Source organism: Clarias gariepinus, chromosome 18 (assembly GCF_024256425.1).
Source record: "Clarias gariepinus isolate MV-2021 ecotype Netherlands chromosome 18, CGAR_prim_01v2, whole genome shotgun sequence".
In the NCBI taxonomy this organism is placed as follows: domain Eukaryota; kingdom Metazoa; phylum Chordata; class Actinopteri; order Siluriformes; family Clariidae; genus Clarias; species Clarias gariepinus.
This window is the reverse complement of record NC_071117.1, coordinates 5,451,396-5,473,314: the sequence shown is the minus strand read 5'-3', so window position 1 is coordinate 5,473,314 and position 21,919 is coordinate 5,451,396. Positions and strand designations below refer to the sequence as shown.

The window sequence follows — 21,919 nt, the reverse complement described above, 5'->3', positions numbered from 1 at the left end:
ATCCAGCAACATACCTTCTCACATCCTTCTCCATGTTGGGCCACCAGTAGCGATCCTGCAGGAGTGAGAGTGTACGCTCGATTCCTGGGTGTCCGGTGCCTAATGAAGCGTGGACTGAGTGAATGAGTGGATCGTGATCCACTTCCTGGATAAACCGGCGATTGGGGGGACAGTTCTGGGGATTGGTTGGTGCTGGTTCTGACACAAATTGAGGGTGCTCCCAGTGGATGGGGTTAACAAAAAGTTTTTCTGGGAGTATGGGAACTGGATCGTCATTGGTGATGCTGTTGGAGTGTAGTCGAGAGAGGGAGTCGGCTTTGAGGTTCTTTGACCCTGCACGATAAGAGATTTTGAAATTAAATCGGGAAAAGAACATTGCCCAGCGTGCTTGTCGTGGGTTGAGTCTTTTTGCCTCCCTCAAATATTGCAGGTTCTTATGATCGGTCAAGACGAGGAACTGGTGCAAGGCTCCCTCTAGCCAGTGTCTCCATGCGTCCAGGGCCATCTTAATCGCGAGCAGTTCTCGATCTCCAATATCATAATTCTGTTCAGTTGGGGTGAATTTTTTTGAAAAGAACGCACATGGATGGAGCCTTAAGGGTCTTCCTAGTTGCTGGGACAGGATGGCTCCCACACCATTGGATGAGGCGTCCACTTCGACTACAAATGGGAGTTCTGGGTTGGGGTGTATAAGGATGGGCGCCGAGGTGAATGCCTGCTTTAACAGTTGGAAGGCGTCGGTGGCTGCCGGGGTCCACTTAAGGGCTTTGGGTTTTCCACGGAGTAGGGAGGTTAAGGGACTGGCCGTGGTACTGAAGTTCTTTATAAATCTGCGATAGAAATTGGCAAATCCAAGGAACCGTTGGAGCTCCTTGACACTGGTGGGTTGTGGCCAGGAGGTGATGGCGGAAACTTTCTCGTGATCCATCTTTACCCCATTTTGGTCAATGATGTAACCGAGAAATTGGACGGAAGATTGATGGAATGCGCATTTCTCAGCCTTAAGGAAGAGATGGTACTCGCGGAGTCGTTGGAGAACATTTGTGACGTTTTGGTGGTGTTCAGCCTCAGATTTGGAGAAGATGAGGATGTCATCAATGTAAACAATCACAAACTGATGAAGAAAGTCACGGAGTATCTCATGCATGAAGTTTTGGAAGATGGCCGGGGCATTGACAAGGCCATAGGGCATCACAAGATACTCATAATGTCCTGTAGGTGTTATGAAGGCAGTTTTCCATTCATCTCCTTTCTGAATACGGATAAGATTGTAGGCACTGTGAAGGTCTAGTTTTGTAAACACACTGGCTTCTCTGAGACATTCTAAGGCTGCTGGGACCAGGGGTAACGGATAGCGAAACTTGACTGTGGCCTTATTGAGGGTGCGGAAGTCTATGCACGGATGAAGACCACCATCTTTTTTCGCCACGAAAAAGAAACTGGATGCTGCAGGGGAAGTTGATGGGCGTATAAAGCCCTGTTGTAGGGCCTCCTCAATGTACTCCTCCATAGCTTGTCTTTCGGGGATGGAGAGAGGATAGATGCGTCCCCGAGGTAAGGGTTCACCAGGAAGGAGGTCGATTGCGCAATCCCATTGACGATGTGGTGGTAATTCGGTTGCCCTTTTGGGGCAGAACACGTTGCTGAATGTAGAGTACTGGGGGGGTATATTCACCGACTGTTTTTCTATTGGGCTTTCGATGGATGTGGATTGTAACTGTAAGAGTTTTGGTCGTAGAGGTAATGCTGGAAAACAGGTCTGTGTACACCCCTTTCCCCACTGGAGTACCTCCCCTGTGGCCCAAGAGAGGATCGGATTGTGTTTCATCAACCAGGGGCGTCCCAAGACCACCTCAGCCGTGGATTCTTCAAGCACTAAAAGAGTGATCTCCTCTTGATAAAGAAGCCCCACCTGCAGTGTCACGGGACCAGCGGAAGTGCACACAGACTTCCTGGAAAGGGGTTTTCCGATTATTGACTGAACCTGGTAGGATCGTTCCGTCGGGGTGGTCTTGAGCTGGAGGTACCGACACAGGTTCCCAGAGATGAAGTTCCCGGCTGACCCAGAGTCGAGGAGTGCTGCCACTGAAATTGAGACATTGGAGGCTGTAAGGCTTACAACTGTGGTGAGGGGTTGAATTCGTTCTATATGAGAAGACCACACACTCACCAAAGGACGAGGAGGTCGAATGGGGCACTCCCGCCGGAGATGCCCCACGTTACCGCAGTACAGGCAGAGGTTCTGGGTCAGCCTTCTCTGCCGTTCACTCGGTGAGATCCGGCCCCTGTCCAGTTGCATAGGTTCCACTGTGGGTTCAGAGTTCCCTGGCTTCACCGGCGAAATTGGGAGGAAATCTGGGGGAGCATGTGTGCTACGTTGGCAGGAAGAAAGACGTACTGAGCAGCGGATGGACAGTTGAATAAATTCTTCAAGCCCCAGTGAGTCATCATGAGTAGCAAGCATCACTCGCAAATCTGGATGGAGCCCTTGACGGTAGGTGGTAATGAGGGCCTGTTCATTCCAACCACTAGAGGAGGCTAGGGTACGAAACTGGAGAGCATATTCTTGAACTGACTTTTCACCTTGTTTAAGATGATAGAGCTGTTCTCCAGCCGATTCTTCACTGTCTGTCCTTTCAAATACTTCCCGGAAATGGGAGTCAAAGCGGTCATAAGATTGGGTTAGTGGTCCTCCCCATGTCCAGATTGCCTCAGCCCATTGTAATGCTGGTCCAGATAGCAGGGAAATGATGTACGCGATTTTTGCCTGGTCGGTGGGATAACTGTTGGGGTGCATTGTAAACGTGAGGGAGCATTGGAGCAGAAATCCCTTGCAGTTCCTCGCTGTGCCAGAGAAGGGCGCTGGTCGCGCCAGCGGGCTAGTTACCGTGGGCATAGAAGAAGCGCCGGTGGCTGTCTCCGGTAATGGTGGGGATGTTACTACCCGGCGTAACTGCGCCACCAGCTCATGGATAGGATCGGTTTCACTCATCCTGTCGTGTTGTTAGGGTCCGGGCTTCTGTAGCAGAATCGGACTGACACAGGAGGGTAAGTCTTTCAAGAAAGATATGTTTATTAATTCAGCAGACACGGTTGGGTCAAGGTTGAGCGCTAGGATAATTACTGGAAATTATCGGCAGTCACTTTACATGGGGGGAAGCTGGTCGACGTGGAGATTCAGAGATGGCAGATTCGGGGATGGCACGGTCGGATCGGAGGGCACACTGAGACAACGGCGCAGGAGATGTGCGCACGCCAACACGGAGCCACGGAGACGGGAAAACAAACAGAAGAACACACTTCTGAGGAGAAACAAGGAGAACAGGTAAGTAATTTTCAGACACTTATTCGAGTCTTACTCTTCTGGAGATTCGGTCCACTTTCGTCTTACGAGCCCGGACGTTGAATGTTGTGTGGCGTTCGCTTTTGAGGGTTCGCCCTCATTGTGATCAGGTGGCGGTGATTAGTACTCTGGAGATGGGGGGCGTGGTGTTTGACTTGCTTCGGAGCCTGGCCCGATTGTGACAATGGCACAAAATAGTGCTCCACATAGGAAAATTATGACACAATGCTTATGATGTACAACAGTACATTCCTCATAGGAAAAGATATCAATAAATGCCACAAAAACCCCATACAATACAAATTTTAAGGTGGCTACAAAATGCTTACGACACCAAAAAGTGTTCCTCATATGAAAGAGTATTCTTTTATTAATTGTTGCGTATCCTCACACAAACAATATTACTAATTAAGCGCAACTCCGTATTAACTTGCTTTCCCCTATTGCCATCCAATCAAGGCCCACTTGACAATGAGTACAAATTAATATTAAGACTATCTACCTTTTTACATTGCCCTCTTAGCAACTTAAATAGACACTCAAATGCGCTCTCTCATACCACCTGTTATTGCTGCCATCAATCAATGCCCTCTTGACAACAAAACAGACAAATGCAATGCTTATTTTATCAATTTACTATCAGTACAACAGTTAGTAAGCTGATGCATGCATTTCTTTCTGGAACCAAAGCCCATGTAGAGACTACTTAATTTGGAGAGGTCTTTATCAGGTGTCCTTACCACCACGGGTTATCCCAGCAAACAACACAAACTAAGTATATAAGCAAAAGTTGCTTACCTTTTTTAGGTGGCGACCTGTTTGTGCTGCCCGCCAAGGATGCCCACGGTGATCAGCCACACCTTTGCCCCTTCACCACCCTGCTCGCAGCACCAAGATGTTGTGGAAATTGATTGAAGACCCAGGCTTTGGTTTCAGAAGATCACGACCTTTATTTATCATGCAATAACGGCCGGGGGAGACTGCAGAATCGCAACACTGTCCCGTCGGCTCCCCACTTATATAGTCAACCAGGACAAAATAATTAATTCTACATGGAACGATGTCATCCTAAACATCTGGGGTTCATCAAGCTTCCCCAGTCTAGGGGCCTTAATGTATATATCAGATTGTTTATGCAAGCAGAATCTCAGGCCTATACGTGCAGCTTCGCCCACACAGTATAAGAGTCCTTTTATATGGGCTACCATTTATTCCTTAAAAGGAAGTAACGTTACATAAAATCAAATAAAATTTACTTCCATATTGCACAGCTTTTTTAGGTTTACTCAATTTTTATAGAAATTTGCTGGCCAAACTAAATATATCACATTGCTGTTTAGTTGACGCATTGTGTATCCAGTTCAAAATCTTAAGTTGTCTCAACTCGTAATTCAAATATTTAAGTCAGCTCAAGTAGTATTGGTTGTGGGCTCAATTAATTATATATATTATAAAAATATAAAACAGGTTGGCCTAACGCTACTCTGTCAATTAAAACACATAAACATTACTTTAAAAAACTTTATTGCTTTGTTACGTCCTCTGACTTATTTATTTTATGTTGTGTAAACATGAACTGTCATGCTACAGTATTTTGGTTTCTTTCTCTCCTTTTTTTCTCTCGTCAACCACACAGCCAGCTTGATGTAGCTTAGCTGTGCCTAATTGCACCAATCACCGCTGGATCCACATTGGCTAACGAGGAGAGCTCTTTGGAGTTAAAGGCTGCAGACACCTGAAGGACGGAGAGGGCAGTACTGTGGACAAGCAGTGTAGTGTAGTGCAGAGCAGAGTAGCTTAGGAGAGGGTGCCCTCCTGTTTACTGACCACCTTACCAGAGACTATTGTGTTTTCTCCTGTCTTAGACATTAGCTTGTGTGCTATTGCTAGTGCTATTTATTAGCTTGTTTGTGCTAAGTTGTTAGCTTGTGCTAAGTGTAACTTCACCAGTTGTCATCTTTTTTTTGTAGTTATTGCTACAACTCTGTTCCTACACTTTTCTTGAACTTAAGTGCTCTATTGTCTTTACTTACTTACTTTATTCGGAGCAGTAGGGAGGAGGACGCCATTTACTTTTGTACCATCTTTTCCCATGTGTTAAGTTAGTAAGGGAGCTACTGTAGATAAGACTCCTGTTGTTTATTTGGTATTTTCTTTTGTGAGGTTAACCAGCTTTTTTTAAAACTAAGGTAGAACTGTTATGTTTGTTATTTTGGCCTTGTTCCCTCCTGAAGTTTGTTTTGCTCCCTGGTTTGGATATTTGAGTTTGTAAATAAAATCTTTTGTTTGGCATTTAAGATTAGTGTGATCTCTTTTGGAGTGCCGGGACAGGGGAAAAGCAAAATTTAACATTGTATTCTTCATATTAGATCAAAATCTATTTCAATTCATTTTGTTACTTCCCTTCCACCCATAGACTAGAGGGGAACGTAACGGCTTCAAAACTAGTCCAAGTTAAAACAGTGATCTGAATAAAACAGGAGAATACACATTCTATTTTACTTAAAGGTCAATAAAATACCTGGAGTCATCAGATGCTTATCGGTATCTTACGGCTTCTTTTACATCACCACATCATAACCATTTTTTTAAACTAGCAAAGATTTGACTTTTGAAGATTTTTCCCAATTTATGGCAACCAGAGTTTGTTTCTCAGGATAAATACTCTTTTGATGTTAATAAATAAAGATATTATTTTAACTGACACGGTTAAAATACTTGTAAAGCACAGTGGACAGACCCAGAGACTCACTTGTTCAACTACGAAACATTTTAAAAACAGTACAGACACCTTTAAGAAGGCATGGAATTTTTTTTTTTCTTTCACAGATTTCTCATCCCAGTCCTCCTCCTGACATGCTTTCATCCTCTGACTGCTAGAATGTGAGTTTTAACTCTTAAACTCAGAAATGTTATTAGACTCATGTGACAGTATTTCACTAAATTTGTAGCTCTATAACTGTAACTCCAACAGTAATTTTATATTTATTTCCTAGTTAGTAATTTTAATAAAAGTAAATCAGACAGTGTGATTATGGCTGATTTAATAAATGTTAGTAACATGATATGCTTTAACACAGCTTTCTGTTTTTACTGTGTGTTTTTTTTCTCTCTCAGACTTTTAGGGACAGGATGAATTAAATGAGAGCTGAAACAGCTGATGAACAGAGAGAGGCTCAAGATTTAAGGCTCAATATCACTGTATGATGCCTTTATGTGTCCTATACATAAATAATTAATTTCTCATGTTACCTTAAACATAAACAGGCTCTTCTGACATGTTTCATAGATGTATTTTAATTTTTTGTATAAGATGATGCCTGCTATTTTATGGTGTCCCATTCACTGCTCATTCAGTTTAATGTGAGTAAAATATAGACATTACACAGAGATCATACAGTTTTAAATGGCAGTGGTACCTCGGCATACAAACGTCCCACCTTAATTTTTTTTTTCCATCTTAAAAACTGAAATTTGTAAAATTTTGGCATTTTTGGCATAAAAGCGACCAAACCAAGCTGAACCGAATATCAACTAACGTGTGTGAATGTTTGGAACGCATTCAAAACTTTTACATCAGTGCAAATCTAAGTAAAGCAAGTTGACTTTTTTGTGTTTGTTTTTTTGTTTGCTTTACTTTTTGTACAAGATTTAGTGAACCATGGGTCCGAATGTTAGCAAAGAAGGTAGCAAGGAGAAAAGGATTTCAGTTCGGTTTTTAAAGCAGCCGATGCCAAGAGGAATCATATGCAAAAATATTATTATACTGCTGGAAATTGGTAATCTGATTCATTTGCATTATTTCTGATGGGAAATAACAGATAATTTATCTTAATTTATCTTTTACCAAAGATTTTACTCACCTGAAGTGCACTGAAATTCCTATTTTTAAATATATATATATATATATATATATATATATATATATATATAAATAAATAAAAAATAATATATACCAGTAGAGTTTGTGTGTGTGTGTCCTAAATTATTGTCCACCTTGTCATATTGGGGAATCTGTCTCTTTTAGAGGCCATCCACTCTAGTCATATCACTACAACAGGTTTCTTTTTCTTATAACTTACCTTTCTCTATTCAAGCTAAACATGTCCACACTGTCGAAATTAAAACATGCCCAAAGTAATTAGAATCTCTTTAATATTAGAATAATATCAGTTTAACTGTACCAAATTCTGATCACCTACCAGACCAGGTATTTAGCTAGTCACAGTTTGGAGGAAAAGAAGAAAATATATACAAAACCATTAATTCATGTACAAATTAGTATTTCTTAGATTACACACCAAAATAAAATATTCAAAACATTAGCACTGTACCATGTGTAATCTGCACCAGAAGACCCCGGCGACTAGTGAGCTCTCGCTGGCCATTAAAAATCTGGGTTAGATGGTGTAAATCTTGCACCGGGCCATACCCATATCCGCAGTGGGTCTAGGGATATGGATTGGTTCCAAGGGCTGGGTTGTCTTCCCCGACCCGTGGGGTCCTCCCCCCTCCGGGAGGGTCTTCCTTTCGTGGACGCAGCAGTGGGCAGAGGAAAGCCGGGGCCTCGGCTGGTCTAAAAAAATGTAACAAGTCTGACTGTCTTTTTGACATTTCTCATAGAAAAACATTTTGATTGAGCATGGTATGTAAGAAGTTTCTGTCTAAATTATGCATGATTTAATAAAGATATAAATTAAGTAATAATTTTAATTCCTGTCATGTTGCATGCACTGCATGACAGTTATGAATGGTATGACCTGAGCAATTAACATCTCTCTCTCACTTTTTTAAAAGCTAAATTAATATGCAAACATAGGCAAACAAGCAATTTGCAAAAAGCTTCTATGAGAAATAAACAGAAGATAATATTAAATATTAAAGGAAATGTATTTACAGATTTTTATAGTAACAAAAGTGATGGCAGACCTAAACAAGTAGGTGCAAGTTAAAGTCTGGCAGGTCCCAGAGCATATTCCAACACAAATTATAATGAGGCTACATAACCTTTTTGCCATTACTGCAAAATCCATCCTTTTTGCTCCCTAAAAAATTTAGTTTTTTTTTCTGATTAGCCTGACAGATCTGTGGTGGTTATATAAGGCTACATACATACCAGTTCAGTCAAAATCCTTTGAGCTCTTTGTCATCGTGTGCAAATTACTTTCACTATTAAACATAGCTAGAATTTTTTTCCAGCCACATTTTGATGTTAAAGATGATGATTCACACTCTCCGTCCAAGTGTTATTAAGGTGTTTTACATTTCTTAGATCGATTTATTTTTTTATTCATTTTTTGAATTGGAAATTCAAACATTATTCCCTACCCTAAATATCACCCCCTTCTGTGGTTATAAATAAATAAGCCACAGTACCGTACATCACAAGGTGCTCCCTACTCCCTACTCAGTGTGCAGGGGATGTCTATTAAGGAAACTTCACTGTACAAAATCTCACTATTTGAAACACACTGCAACATCACTTCCTCCATGCGTTACCATGGTAACATAAGCACCTCAGATACCTGTCGCTGCTGCTGTGGAAATTTCAGACTACAGAAATTAAATATAGAATATTTATTGGAACAAAACCTGATACTATTATAAAAAATATAACATTTTGAATTGTTTATAACATATGAATAACTGAATTCACAGCGTACGTCAGGCCGATCGGAATGCAACTTGAGTATAATGTACTATGCGTGTTTGCACAGAGAGTTTGTGTGTGTGTGTGTCATATATAATTTTTACGGTTTCACTGATTTAACTAAACATGACTATTATTCATTTTCTCTTTTATTAAACGAGTTTTAGGGTTTTAGAGTTTTTATTTATTTAATTAATTAATTCTTTTGATTAGTAAAACATTAATCTTTTATCATCTTTTTTCAGTTCACACTTTTTGTGCGAACAAGAGGAAATAACATCAGCAGCACATCGTAACCACAAACACATTCTCTCAGGCTTTTCTTCAGTTGCAGTTTGGTCGCTGGCTGTGCAGATCGAGAAGGCACAGTAAGAAAACATTAATGTTTTATACATTTTAGCTATTGAGTTTATTTATTTATGGCCTTTTACTAGATATAGAAAGGTTCAGTATTGTTGTTGGTGTTGGTGGTGTTGGTGTTGAATTGGAATCTACATTACTTTTGTTCATCTTCACTGAGTTATGGAGATACATTATGAAGCTGATTAAATAATAAATTATGTCTTAGAGAATTGTGGCTTTTTTTGCACTTTTTCATAAACTGAATTATTATAATTATTAAATGTTCATTCCAAAGATATATACTCATGTAAAGTAATTAAACATGAGCAAAAGTGGGTATAATAAATATCTCAGGTTGTGCTTTGGTGTTACATTTGGTGTTTTCTTGCTTAATCAAACACACTCTATTTGAGGAGTTGAACCAGGTGTTATAGGAAAAGAATAAACACTGACATTTGTGGAGCAGCTTCTTGAAATAATCAGTGCTGTTTTTAATATAAAGTACCTGTTCATTAACAGGTCATGAGCTTTGGCGTGACTGTACAGCCAAAATAACAGCAGGGATAAACCCATTTCTACATTCAAATATAAATTCATTTACAAGTAAGCGCTTTTTTAATGAATCCAACTAGTTTTATTTGCAAATAAAATATTTTATGGAAAATATATATATATATTTTTTTTTTATAGTTTGCTTTATCGCCTTTTTTCATTGTTTGTTTGTTTGTAAATAAACTGAGTGCAAAAGCACCACCAGAGCAATAAACAGAACAGTATGACGTGACACTGTGGGCGAACTGTGGTGAACCCAGTGCTGTAGATTTAGCCAGTCTAAAGAGGTGACACGGCTTCTACATTTAAACCTACTTTTAGGGTGAATCTTTTGGTCGATTAGTGACCTTTTTTGGTCCCTTTTGGTTTTCCCCTAAAAATAAATTTATTTTGAACCCATTTCTAAATGATTCGTAAACGACTCGTGTGAAGCAGTTTGAAGATTCAGTCTGTCTAAACCCCTCCTTTCCGTGAGCCCACACTGCTGTGATTGGTCAGATGGCGCGGTGATTTATGATTGGTCTACCGCTTTAACCAAATTTATCTAACACCTTTCAACTCATTTCCTCTGAGTAAAGATGATAAATATGTCACACAAACCACTTTAGAAGAGTTTTAATCCATACCTGTGTATGATAAGGAGACAGACACGTTATTGCGTTGCTCAAGTGCAGTTTAATATGACCCGGAACTCGAGCTGCAGGTCTCCTAGGTAAACTCCTAAAGCGTCACACTGCCCTCTGCAGGTGTGGAGTGAAAATACATGAATGATGTCGTTTACTTATAAGAGTTCTAACAAGGATAAAGAAATAAAATAAGGAGTGTGTGTGTGTGTGTGTGTGGGGAGGGGAGGGTTTAACCCTTGTTACTAGATCATTTCCTCGACCTGTCACAAATACAAAATGTAAGGTAAGAATAAGACACATTAACCTGCCCTTAACCTTTGAAAAAAATAAAAATAAATCCCGACAGATAAGTGTTTCTGTTTCACATGTCATCTGAGAGATTAAAGGTTAAGCACAGTCCTTACAGGTTTTAATAAAGTGCTGGACTATTCTTAACTCAATTGCCCTTAACCCAATCTTTTTAACTGTCGGCCTGATGCAGGTCAATAATCTGACCCTTAATGATGAAATGAATGGAGATGGAAATTATAAATAATAATTTTTTAAGAAAGTTGCTAAATTTTTGAGACCATAGAGAATTTTTTTCTGCTTTTCATGCGGCCCTACTTACCCAGATAGCACAGGTACGTCGCGGAGACGTCTGCTAAAGAGCATATAATCTGGTAAACATCGTGTTTGTTTTTTTTATAGTCGTATTTTGATCGTCTGTAGATTGCCTGTTGGAGCTGTTAAATGATTCATCATCTTTACATCTATACGATGTATCCTTATCACCCGAAATTTGCTGATATGTGGACGGGAAGCTGCAGCATCAGCTATGACTTGAATCATTTAAGGAGGAATAAGAGATTTTTTTTTTTTTTATCCAGATATTTTACTAGAACGTATAGCACGTTTAAAGACGAACACTACATTACTTTGTAGATGTAAATGCAGGTTCATGTTTCTTGTTCCATTTTCTTTCTTATACACTCAAAAAATGAACCTGGCTACCTGTTACATGTACTAAAATGTAATATGTGTTTTGTACATAATAAATTCATGTTTCCAAGATGAACATGAACATGCTGTGTATTTGCATGAAATTCAACTTAACATGATTGAATCTAATACATGTTGAGATAAACCAAAGTGATCTTGTCACTATGAAAACCGGAAATATCAGATCAAACATCGTGAGAAGATATCGCGAGAAGAGAACACAGTTTGTTAAGAAGACAAACGTTTGGCGGAAAAGGTCAGCAGGAATTAATTCCCATCTTTCTAAATAGAAACGAAATACTGAACATAAACGTCACCTGTTGTTTAGCGATGTTTAGTCACGTTATTTTGGTTTAAGCTATTTCTTGTATTTTTAATCACACTTAAAATACCGATGGTTATATGCGCGTGCTTAATCTGCGGTTCGGTTCTGGTTTCGGTCTGTTCTCATGAGTTGTGAAGCGAGAGGAAGAAAGTATAAATATTGTTCATTTGCTAATTTAAGTATCATGAATTTTAATTGAATCTATGTCTGTATTTTTTCACAGCAGTTTGTGACAGAATCGGATGCTGAAAAAATCATCAAAAATTTCCTTAGCTTTGCCCCAGGGAGGATGTAATTTTTTGTTATTTGTTATGCATGTATATATGTTCTAAATACGGTATAAAGTGTATTGTTTTGTCTGTATATAGTTTCTTATCTCGTTTTCTCGTTTTGTATAAATTAATCAAATGTTTGTTTGTTATTAAATGTATTTTTTATAAAAATAAATTAATCTGTGTTTTATTAGTTGAGAGTGTGGTTTATTTATTTATTATCACATTTGGTCATTGTAATATGCATTAGGGAGCATCATATACGTGCCGAGGGTATTTAATTAGAATAATGGGAGGGGGGTGTTTTAATAAAACAACGTCTATCCGACATGAATCAGACATTTGGCAGATGTATGAACATCTGATTAACATCGTCTAGAGCGGATCAGGGATGTTTTAATTCATTTACGTCTTAAATACGTAGGCTAAGCGTTGTTCTAACATCTGGCACGGACGTCTCGGTAACATCTGCCAGATGAGCAAACGCCCTCTGCTAGACATCTGCAAGACATCTGCCAGATGAAAAAGACGACGTTGCATAGACGTTTCCACGGCGTGTGTGTGCTAACTGGGTAGTCATTACCATGGCAACCCCAATGCAGATATGTTGCAAAAGTATCAGGTTTAATCTGATCCATATTTGATCTGATCACTTTTAAATAATAGCATGAACAGTTAGCCCTAAAGATCAGATTTGTGAAACACACTTGTCTGCAGTCTGAACAAGGCTTTAGGATGAAGAATACAGTTTTGCTTCCAGACCTTACAGTTCTGTTTAGTCTAGGAAATCCATCATTTACACTCTCTCGTAAACTTAGTATCTCTCTCTCTCTCACTCTCACACACACTCTTACACACACACACACACACACACACACACACACACACACACATTCCACAACACACACAATGGATAATTCTGGGATTGTCAATTAGACCAATTACTACGTACAGGGTGACACAAAAAAACAGGAACTTTTTTACAATATTTTATAAAACATTTTTATGGCTAACGCACGCTGTTGCCCGTTCCACTGCAACATGATTACTAAAATGGTGGAGTATTTACTTGCTAAATGTCACTAACCCGCAGTGCTACCACCTGCTAATGGCTAGCAATACGCATTTCAAAAAAATCCGTTATTCTATGTCACCTTGTATTTGAACTGTCGGAGGAAACCAACGTACTCAGAAAAAACCCATAAAGCACTTTAACTGAAATTGCTTTAAACATGCAAACTTCATGCACACAGACCCAAGGCGGGAATTTAATCCTCGACCCTGGAGGTGCGACGACACAGTACTAATGACTACATCACCATGACGTCATAAAATAAAATAAACCACATTAATACCCATAATACAAATAATGGATTCATTTAAAAATAAAACTGACCCAATCAAACGTGTGTGTGTGTGTGTGTGTGTTTTGTGCTGTGTTGTTAGATTTCCTTGGTTGTCAAGGCCATGATGTTATTTGTTTAGACACAGGATATGTGTTATAATACACTTATCTTTGCTGCAGACGATTCTACTGATGCATTAATACGCTTTAAAATGACAGTTGAGGTTATAAAACATAAACACAAAACACATTTACCCAGAGGTAGCTTTGTCATACTCAGTTCTAGTGTCTTACTGTTCATTACAATAGTTTTAGAGAGCACACTGTGTGTTTTCATTTAGATTTTTTTTACATTATTATTTTAGTAGGTTATTACTTTTAGATTATTCAAAAATAAAATTGAAAATTAAACAAATATTTAACTTATTATGAACCTCTACATAAATGACTGACAATGAGTATAATACCTGCTATAAATTACAGATGTTTGTGATTAGATAACTGCACTGATCCTCATCCTGATTTCACTCTATGAAAATATCTTTTTTCTTTCTTTGTCTGATATTTCTTCAGTTCAGAACTAAAGACTAATTGAGCAAAACAGAGGAAACAAAATAGCGTGTGTACAGCAGCAGCATGTTGTAACCACACACTCGTCTTCTCACACGTTTATTCAGTCACAGTTTGGTCGCCGGATGTGAAAGTCGAGAAGACACAGTAAGAAAAAAATAGTTTAATCATTTTTCATAACTAAATTCCTTTATTGCATGGACTTTTCCTGGACATAAAGAGGCTCAGTGTTGTTGTTGTTTTGATGTATTTGTACTTTATGTTGGTAAATTGGGAACCACTGCATGTGAATTTTGCCAACTCTTAAAGAATGATAAACCATCAGATGACATTCTCTGATCTCTGCCAACTGATTGTCTGTCTATACTGAGAATTATACAGATACAGCATAATACTGATTTCATGATAAATTATGCCTTAGAATTGTGGCTTCTTCTGGACTTTTGCAAACTAAAAATAAACCCTGACATTAGTAGAGCTGCTGTGTTGCTGTTATTAACCTATTTGCAAAAGTAATCTATGAATTAATGAAAGTCCTACAGTAGTGTTAAAAAGTACTTGTTTTTCATTTATTAATTAGTAAAATTATTGTAATCTTTATTTATCCATTAATTAATGTATTTATTTATTCATGTAAAAATATCTCTATAATGTGAGATTTTTTTTATCCTTGCATGCATAGAATAAGTTCTAAAGTACACATCTACAGCAGTAAACATAAGGACACACACACTCTAAACAGCTCTGCTTGTGCACAACCACATTTATGTACATAATAACACCCACAGATCAACTTCCCCTTTAAACGTCTAGTAGCTGCTCATGGTACTGCTTATTGTGGAGCAGCTCAAAAAGTCACACAACAACACAAGCGTAGCTACTGTTACACACAGTAAGGGAAATGGTTTATTAACACTTTTATAAAATCACTTCTTACCAAAGGCTGTGTATCATCACTCACTTGTATATTAACTGAGTTATGGGCTTTTGTGCAGTCACAGCGTGCGCCTGTGATGGGTGTGCGCCAAAATCTATTATCGCTCCTCACTCACTCTGTAGGCTCCCTGGATAGGCGGCACCCCACTGCGCAACGTGACGTCATCGTGACGTCTTTTCCATGTCATTTTTGGACGTCCAATTTTCGTCCATCGATGGGGTTGTTTTGTAACGCCAGGAGACGTCTTTTTTTTTTACGTCTACCGCACGTCAAATGTTGACGTCTGTGGAACGTGTTTTCCATGTCATTTTTGGATGCCCAATTACAATCTTTCGTAAGATAGGAATAAGGTGAATAGGCTACCATGATTTATTTATATAAAATATAGTTTACATAAATTTATATATATATATATTTACTTATTCATTTTAATATTGCAGCAGTATACCGCCGGAAGAATTTTGGAGAACGAGTGAGTTTGCTTGCTGCTCAATGCTAATTATTAGGAGTACTTTATTTACACACAGCACTCTATAGCATGAGCAACACATTCACCCGGAACCCCCACCTAATTCAGCCTAAGCATGAGCCAGGGAACATTTAACAGGTCACACACACCCTAATACACAAACATGGCCAAAGCCACTAGCCCAAACAAACTTCCCCAACATTGTAAACACACAGAAACCCTCCCGCAATGCATGATGGTCGTCAGCCGTCGCCCCGCCTTTGGTAGATATATGGTCTACCAAATAAATAAATAGTCATATAGATAATAAATCTTGTTTGTTTATAAATAATCTGTATTCATATGTATAATCATATGTTGATACAGTAGGCACTATTTTGTAAAACACAATTACTGCCACTGCCATAGACGTCCAAATGACGTCCAAAAAAATAAGCCAGATTAGGTCAAATGTTGAACGCTAAAATGACGTTCAAGTTGGGTCATGGTTGGACGTCCAAATAGTGGACCTAGTTTGGACAACAAAATGACGTTCAAAAAAAATAAGCCAGATTAGGTCGTCAAAAGGACATCCAAATTGGGTCATGGTTGGACGTCTAAATAGTGGCCCTAGTTTGGACGTCAAAATGACGTAAAAAAAAAAAAAAAAGCCAGATTTGGTCGTCAAAATGACGTCCAAGTTGGGTCATGGTTGGACGTTTAAATAGTGGACCTAGTTTGGACGTCCAATAGATGTCCAGAACTGGTCATGGACCGACGGACCCAATATAGACGTGATCTGCACATCTATCCGACGTCCAATGTTTAGTAAGACCCCCTTCTGCAGGTACGCAAAGGGACGGAGCCGCCTATATTCAGGTCGGCTGGCGATAATTACCGTTAATATGATCTCGAGCTCCGCATTATAAAAGCAAGGCTCGGAGTTTAGTCCGGAGTCTGGGAAGAGACGTGATGCGGTCGAGCAGGAGAGAGTGGCATGCGAGTAGGGCGAGCCTTTACTCCCATGCCGAGCCCGCCTTCACAGCCCCGCCGCCAAAGAGGAAAAAGCCGGGAAATTAAGCGCCGTCACGAGGAAGCGTGCAGCGTTCTAAGAACTCCGCCCACCACGACCTATCACCAGCTGTGTGCCCACGTTCCAGCGTGGCACTGCCCCCGGACCAGCACGTGTACATTCCTTCCTACCCGTTTCTTTTTGTCCTCTCTTCTTTAACCCTTTACTTCCCAATTTGACCTAATTAAATCACATTCGTAAAGCGCATTCGTAAGCCCCGCCCACAGGTCATGCAGGCGCTGCCGCAGCATGAGAAGAAAGTCGGGAAAAAAAACATGAAACTTTCCTTTAAAAACATTAGTTTAGTGAGAAATGTGACTAGAAGCTTTTAAACTTGATGTGTCAGACTGAAGTGTTATCACTGGAAAGAGAGCAAGAGGAGTAAAGTAGAGATTAGAGGAGTGAGGTAGAGATTAGAGGAGTGGAGTAGAGATTAGAGGAGTGAGGTAGAGATTAGAGGAGTGGAGTAGAGATTAGAGGAGTGAAGTAGAGTTTAGAGGAGTGGAGTAGAGTTTAGAGGAGTGAAAGAGAGATTAGAGGAGTGAAGTAGAGATTAGAGGAGTGAAAGAGAGATTAGAGGAGTGGAGTAGAGATTAGAGGAGTGGAGTAGAGATTAGAGAAGTGGAGTAGAGTTTAGAGGAGTGGAGTAGAGTTTAGAGGAGTGGAGTAGAGATTAGAGGAGTGGAGTAGAGATTAGAGGAGTGGAGTAGAGATTAGAGGAGTGAAAGACAGATTAGAGGAGTGGAGTAGAGATTAGAGGAGTGAAGTAGAGATTAGAGGAGTGTACAGTATATGGAGCGGATTCCAGAGTGTTAAAGCGCTGTGATAAATCCACTGGTCTGATTATATCATTTTGTGTCGCTCTGGTGAGTAAATGTTCAAATATTAATTCCATATCATTTAGAAATGATTCATTATTAGTCAGTTTTGAGTAGGCCGCGTGCATGTTGCATGCACTGAACTAGTTAGCATGATGGGCTAATGCTAGCATGTGTAAAAGTGCTAAATGTGTCATAAGACGAGGGAAAGAGGGATTTAGTGTTAAAGTGTTTAATAACTGTCAAAAAGTTGTATTAATGTGTTATTTGAGACCTGTGTGTATGTTTTATAATGGAAGTGTTTGAATTAGAAGTTAATTATTGTGTTTGTCTTGTGTTTTACAGGGCTGGGTTTATTTCCCCTTATGTGTGTCTCTGTGAACTCGATCCTCTGTAAGAGTGATGGGAAGTTTAATTCATTTTAGTGACTTAGCTTTTTGAATCTCGTTTATCAAAATGAACAAATCTTCTTTTGAGCCATTTAGTTCATTCTGTTCTATTGATCAGAAATAAAATAAAATGTTACATTTTCAATAAACAGACCCCCAACTCTCATATCTTCTGGTCTGAGTCGTTCGTTCAACGAATCAAACATAACGACTCATTTCTGTTAAAGAGGTTTTGCATAGATAATAAACAAATTACTCTTCAAGACTTCTCATTCTTAAAGACTCGTTAAAAAGTAACTAATTGTTTATGAACAACCCATCACTAATGTAATCCCATTGTGAAGAATCCCCCACGCATCGTACCATCATGAATTTTATCCTGTGTTCAGGTTTGTGGGGACCTGGAGGCTGTCCTAATGAGGCAGGGTACACCCTGGACAGGCTGCCAATCCATCTCAGGGCACACACATTCACACACTCGCTCACACACTACGGGCAATTTAAAAACACCAATTAGCCTAATCTGCATGTCTTTGGACTGTGAGAGGAAACCAGAATACCCAGAGGAAACCCAGCAAGCACGGGGAGAACACGCAATCTCCATGCACACAGTGACAGGAAAGGCAGTATGAAATTAAACTGTTAAAAACCGTTTGAGGAATTAACAAATCTCTTGATGTTCCTTCCTCTGTATCTGTAGTCAGCGCTCCTCCATCTAAATTTTGAGATTTTATCCAGGCATCATGAGTCTCCTGCTCTTGCATGTCAGGTTTTTTCTCTTTTTTCTGTTGTTAGCTAGCCTTGTTCTACTGTCAGAGGTCTTAGTGTGTATTTTTTACAGTGTTCGTCTGCAAGAAAGTATAAAAGCAAGAAATTAGTTGAAGGTTGAAACCATAACAGCCGGTACAAATTTAATCCTCCCAACATCCAAACTTTGTCACAGCAATCACAGAGCAATCACATATAACCTAAAATTGTGTGCGAAGCTTATGTGGATCATCAGCATTTTAATTTTCATAAGTGCCTCTGAGATGTGCTGGAGTAGATACATGAAGTTTCTGCATCAAATGATGAGTAAAGTAACTGTGGTAATAACGTTACTATTTAATATTCTTGCTTGCAGGCTCTCTTCTGAACAAGGTAGATGGTGTTGTGGGACAGAGGGGTTCCGACTCTCACACTGGATGGTTTTTAACCTTTTATTTATCTTTTTCTCACTTCAGTATCGCACCTCGTGCTGCTCGAGCTGCAGTTTGTTTAACTCTGCATGGACTAGCTTAGTGCTGCTGTCAACTCGCACGTGTAAATACTTATGGATATTTCCGTAAATATCTGAGTTTTTATGTGTAGTGTCCAATTGTCTTTGGATGTTTTCGTCTATCTAAATTTTGAGGAAAAACTGTATTTTGGCATCACTTCAGAGATTGCAGGCAAGTTTGTTTGTGTACGGAGTTAAACAGTAACTACGTCACTTCCTTTTTTGAGCACAAGTTCTGCGTACGCATGTCCCGCCATTCCGTGATCAGGAACGCATGAATCATTCCCGAGACCACCTCTGTAATCGGTCCAGGGTTTGGTTCCCGAGCTTGGAACGATTGTATGCTCACGGACAAAAATCAACTGGTCCCGGGGCCAAGGGACTAGTGAGAAAACACTTCAAGAAATGTTTATTTATGTTCTATATTTTAAAAATTTTAGTAATTTAATGCAATAATTAGTTTAGAGGTTTCTTCTTCTGAATTGGTTTGGTCAAAGTGAAAGAGGTAGACACTATTGGTTTTTGAGAATTTTTTTTGTCACATTGTGTGAAGAGTGAAATATTGTGTGAAAGTTTTTTTGTGATTACTGTTCAGATCTTTAGACTGTCAATTAATTGTTTATTTGTAAAATAAACAATTAACAAAGCACAGAGATATAATAAAATTTTATCTTTATAAACTTCTATATGAATTAGAATCAAACAGTGTTGATCATTCAATCACCAGTAGCATCGTTCAGTGACCATTGTCCCATCCTGAAAATCACTTCAGGGCAGTGTGTAATGAACATGAACAGAGTGGATTATTTACTCTAGTCTGTTTAATTCAACACATTTAATTACATGTGCAGTGTTAAACAAACACCCAGAGCAACTTACAGATTATTTATTTGTTCGTCTGCAGATGAACTGATGAAAGTGTTAATGCTGGTTGTGATATAAAGGTGTCAGAACACACAGTGTATCTCTGTTATGGTGGCAAAAGGAGAAACTACTCAATATTAGGCAGGTGGTCATAATGTTATGGCTGATCAGTGTATTATTATCTGTACTGGATATAATGTGTGTTACTCAACTCTAACTGTTTAACTGTTCAGCTAGTGATTACACTTTACTACCACTAGGGGTCTCTGTTCAGGAGCATTTAAAAAATAATACAAACATTCTCTATTATGAGAATAAATCACATTCTGTACATAGAAACAGATGATTAAAAGGTTTAAAACTTATAATTTGGTATTTTACAGACACCTAGTTTGTAAAATGCTCATGACTTTTGTATTCTATTTAACGTTCTTTAGATATGTGTTTGAAAATTATTTCATGATTATAATAACGACAGTTTAATTAATATATAAATCAGTGGATGACGAGCCCATATTTCCATGCAGTAGTTACAGTGAATAGAGCTGGGATTAATGAATTCATCATCAGGGTTTTATTTGTAGCTGATAAAATGTTAGTTATTGTAATTAATTAATATTTCTGTATTTAATATTTCTATTCCTAATATTTATAGAATTCAGTCTGATTGTTATGTATGAAATAAAAAACCTCTGACTGTTAGAAAGTGCTGAAACTGGAGACTCATTACATTAATAAAATCTCCTCACATAGTCATGTATAAAAAAGTCCCTTTTGTTATTACTTGTTATAATCTAAGTTTATGTTTTATTTGCATTTAGAAACTTTATAGAAGAATGATGTTCCTTAAAACGGCTTACAGGAATCTGCTTTGTCTGATCTTCCTCCTCATCATCACAGGTGAGTCTTATGTTTATATTCACACACACACACACACACACACACACACACACACACACACACACACACAGTGCCTGTGCGCATAAACGGAAACACTTATCTGTTTAATTAATTTAATTAATCAGATTTATTTTGACTTTTTTTGTAAAGGTAAGGTGCAGGTTAATGTAATTTATTTTTATATATATATCTTCATAGACAAATGTTCTTATCTGCACATATTGAGTCAACCCAGAGTTCCAGAGGCGAGAAGTGAAGCTGTAAACTAACTCAGTGTTTTATGGGGCACAGAATAATGACCTCTAATAACCTCTTTCATGTGTCATGTTTCAGGAGCTCTTGGGAATGTATGGAGTGGGATGTACAGCCGGAAACATCTCTGTGCTTTAAAAGGATCTACAGTGTTTATGAACGTCTCGTACACACACCCAACAGGTCTTACAGTGACACAGACTTTTTGGTTCATAAACCCAGTTCAGGGTACACAGGAGACTGATCTGCGTAATGAACCAGGTTACTCAGACAGAGTGGAGTATTTAGGAGATGAACAGAAACACTTCTCCCTCAGACTGAGTGACGTGAAGAAAACAGATGAAAATGTGTACTACTTCAGAATCATAACAAATGTAGACAAAGAAAGATGGACAGGTTTTCCTGGAGTTACTCTCACTGTTACAGGTAAATAAAATCATCAATCAGGCCAGAATCTCTCTTTAGATACAGGAGGGTCAGAGTTTTGTACCAGATTAATAAAGATTTTTATCTGTCACATATGGGAGTCTCACTGTGTAAGTACAGATGTAGACATTTATTAAAGTGAAAATAAACAAACACTAACCAAGATCAGGGGTCCGTTCTTCATACGTCGCTTGACACATCCGAGATGAATTGACACATCTAAGATGAGATCATCGTGCTAAATATGATCTGGCTAAGTCGGTTCTTCGAGCACACCTGTTGTTGATGATTAGTATATCTGGACTGAGTTGTCTAGTATTATTGGTTTAAAAGGCAACATGCATCGACAGTAGAAACACTGATCACAAGCCCTCCGATTGGTTGACGAAATGGAAAAAAAGCGGCTCAACTTTTTTTTGTAACACGTGTTATGTGCTGAAATGCCCCCCTGCCATGGATTGCCCCCCTACATAATGGCTATCAAATATTATTTTAGAACATAAATTCATAAGTTAATGGTTTACAAATTACAAATTACATGATACATGA

The 21,919-nt window shown here is 38.8% G+C and overlaps 1 protein-coding gene across 1 annotated transcript in view; it reads left to right on the top strand.

The window, feature by feature from the left end:
- Positions 1-21,919, top strand: part of LOC128506995 (sialoadhesin-like) — a 444,701-nt gene that overhangs the window by 137,130 nt on the left and 285,652 nt on the right. The window contains exon 13 of the mRNA XM_053477610.1: positions 20,698-20,703. Within this exon, the coding sequence (XP_053333585.1) occupies positions 20,698-20,703 (6 nt within the window). The remainder of the gene's footprint in view (positions 1-20,697; positions 20,704-21,919) is intronic.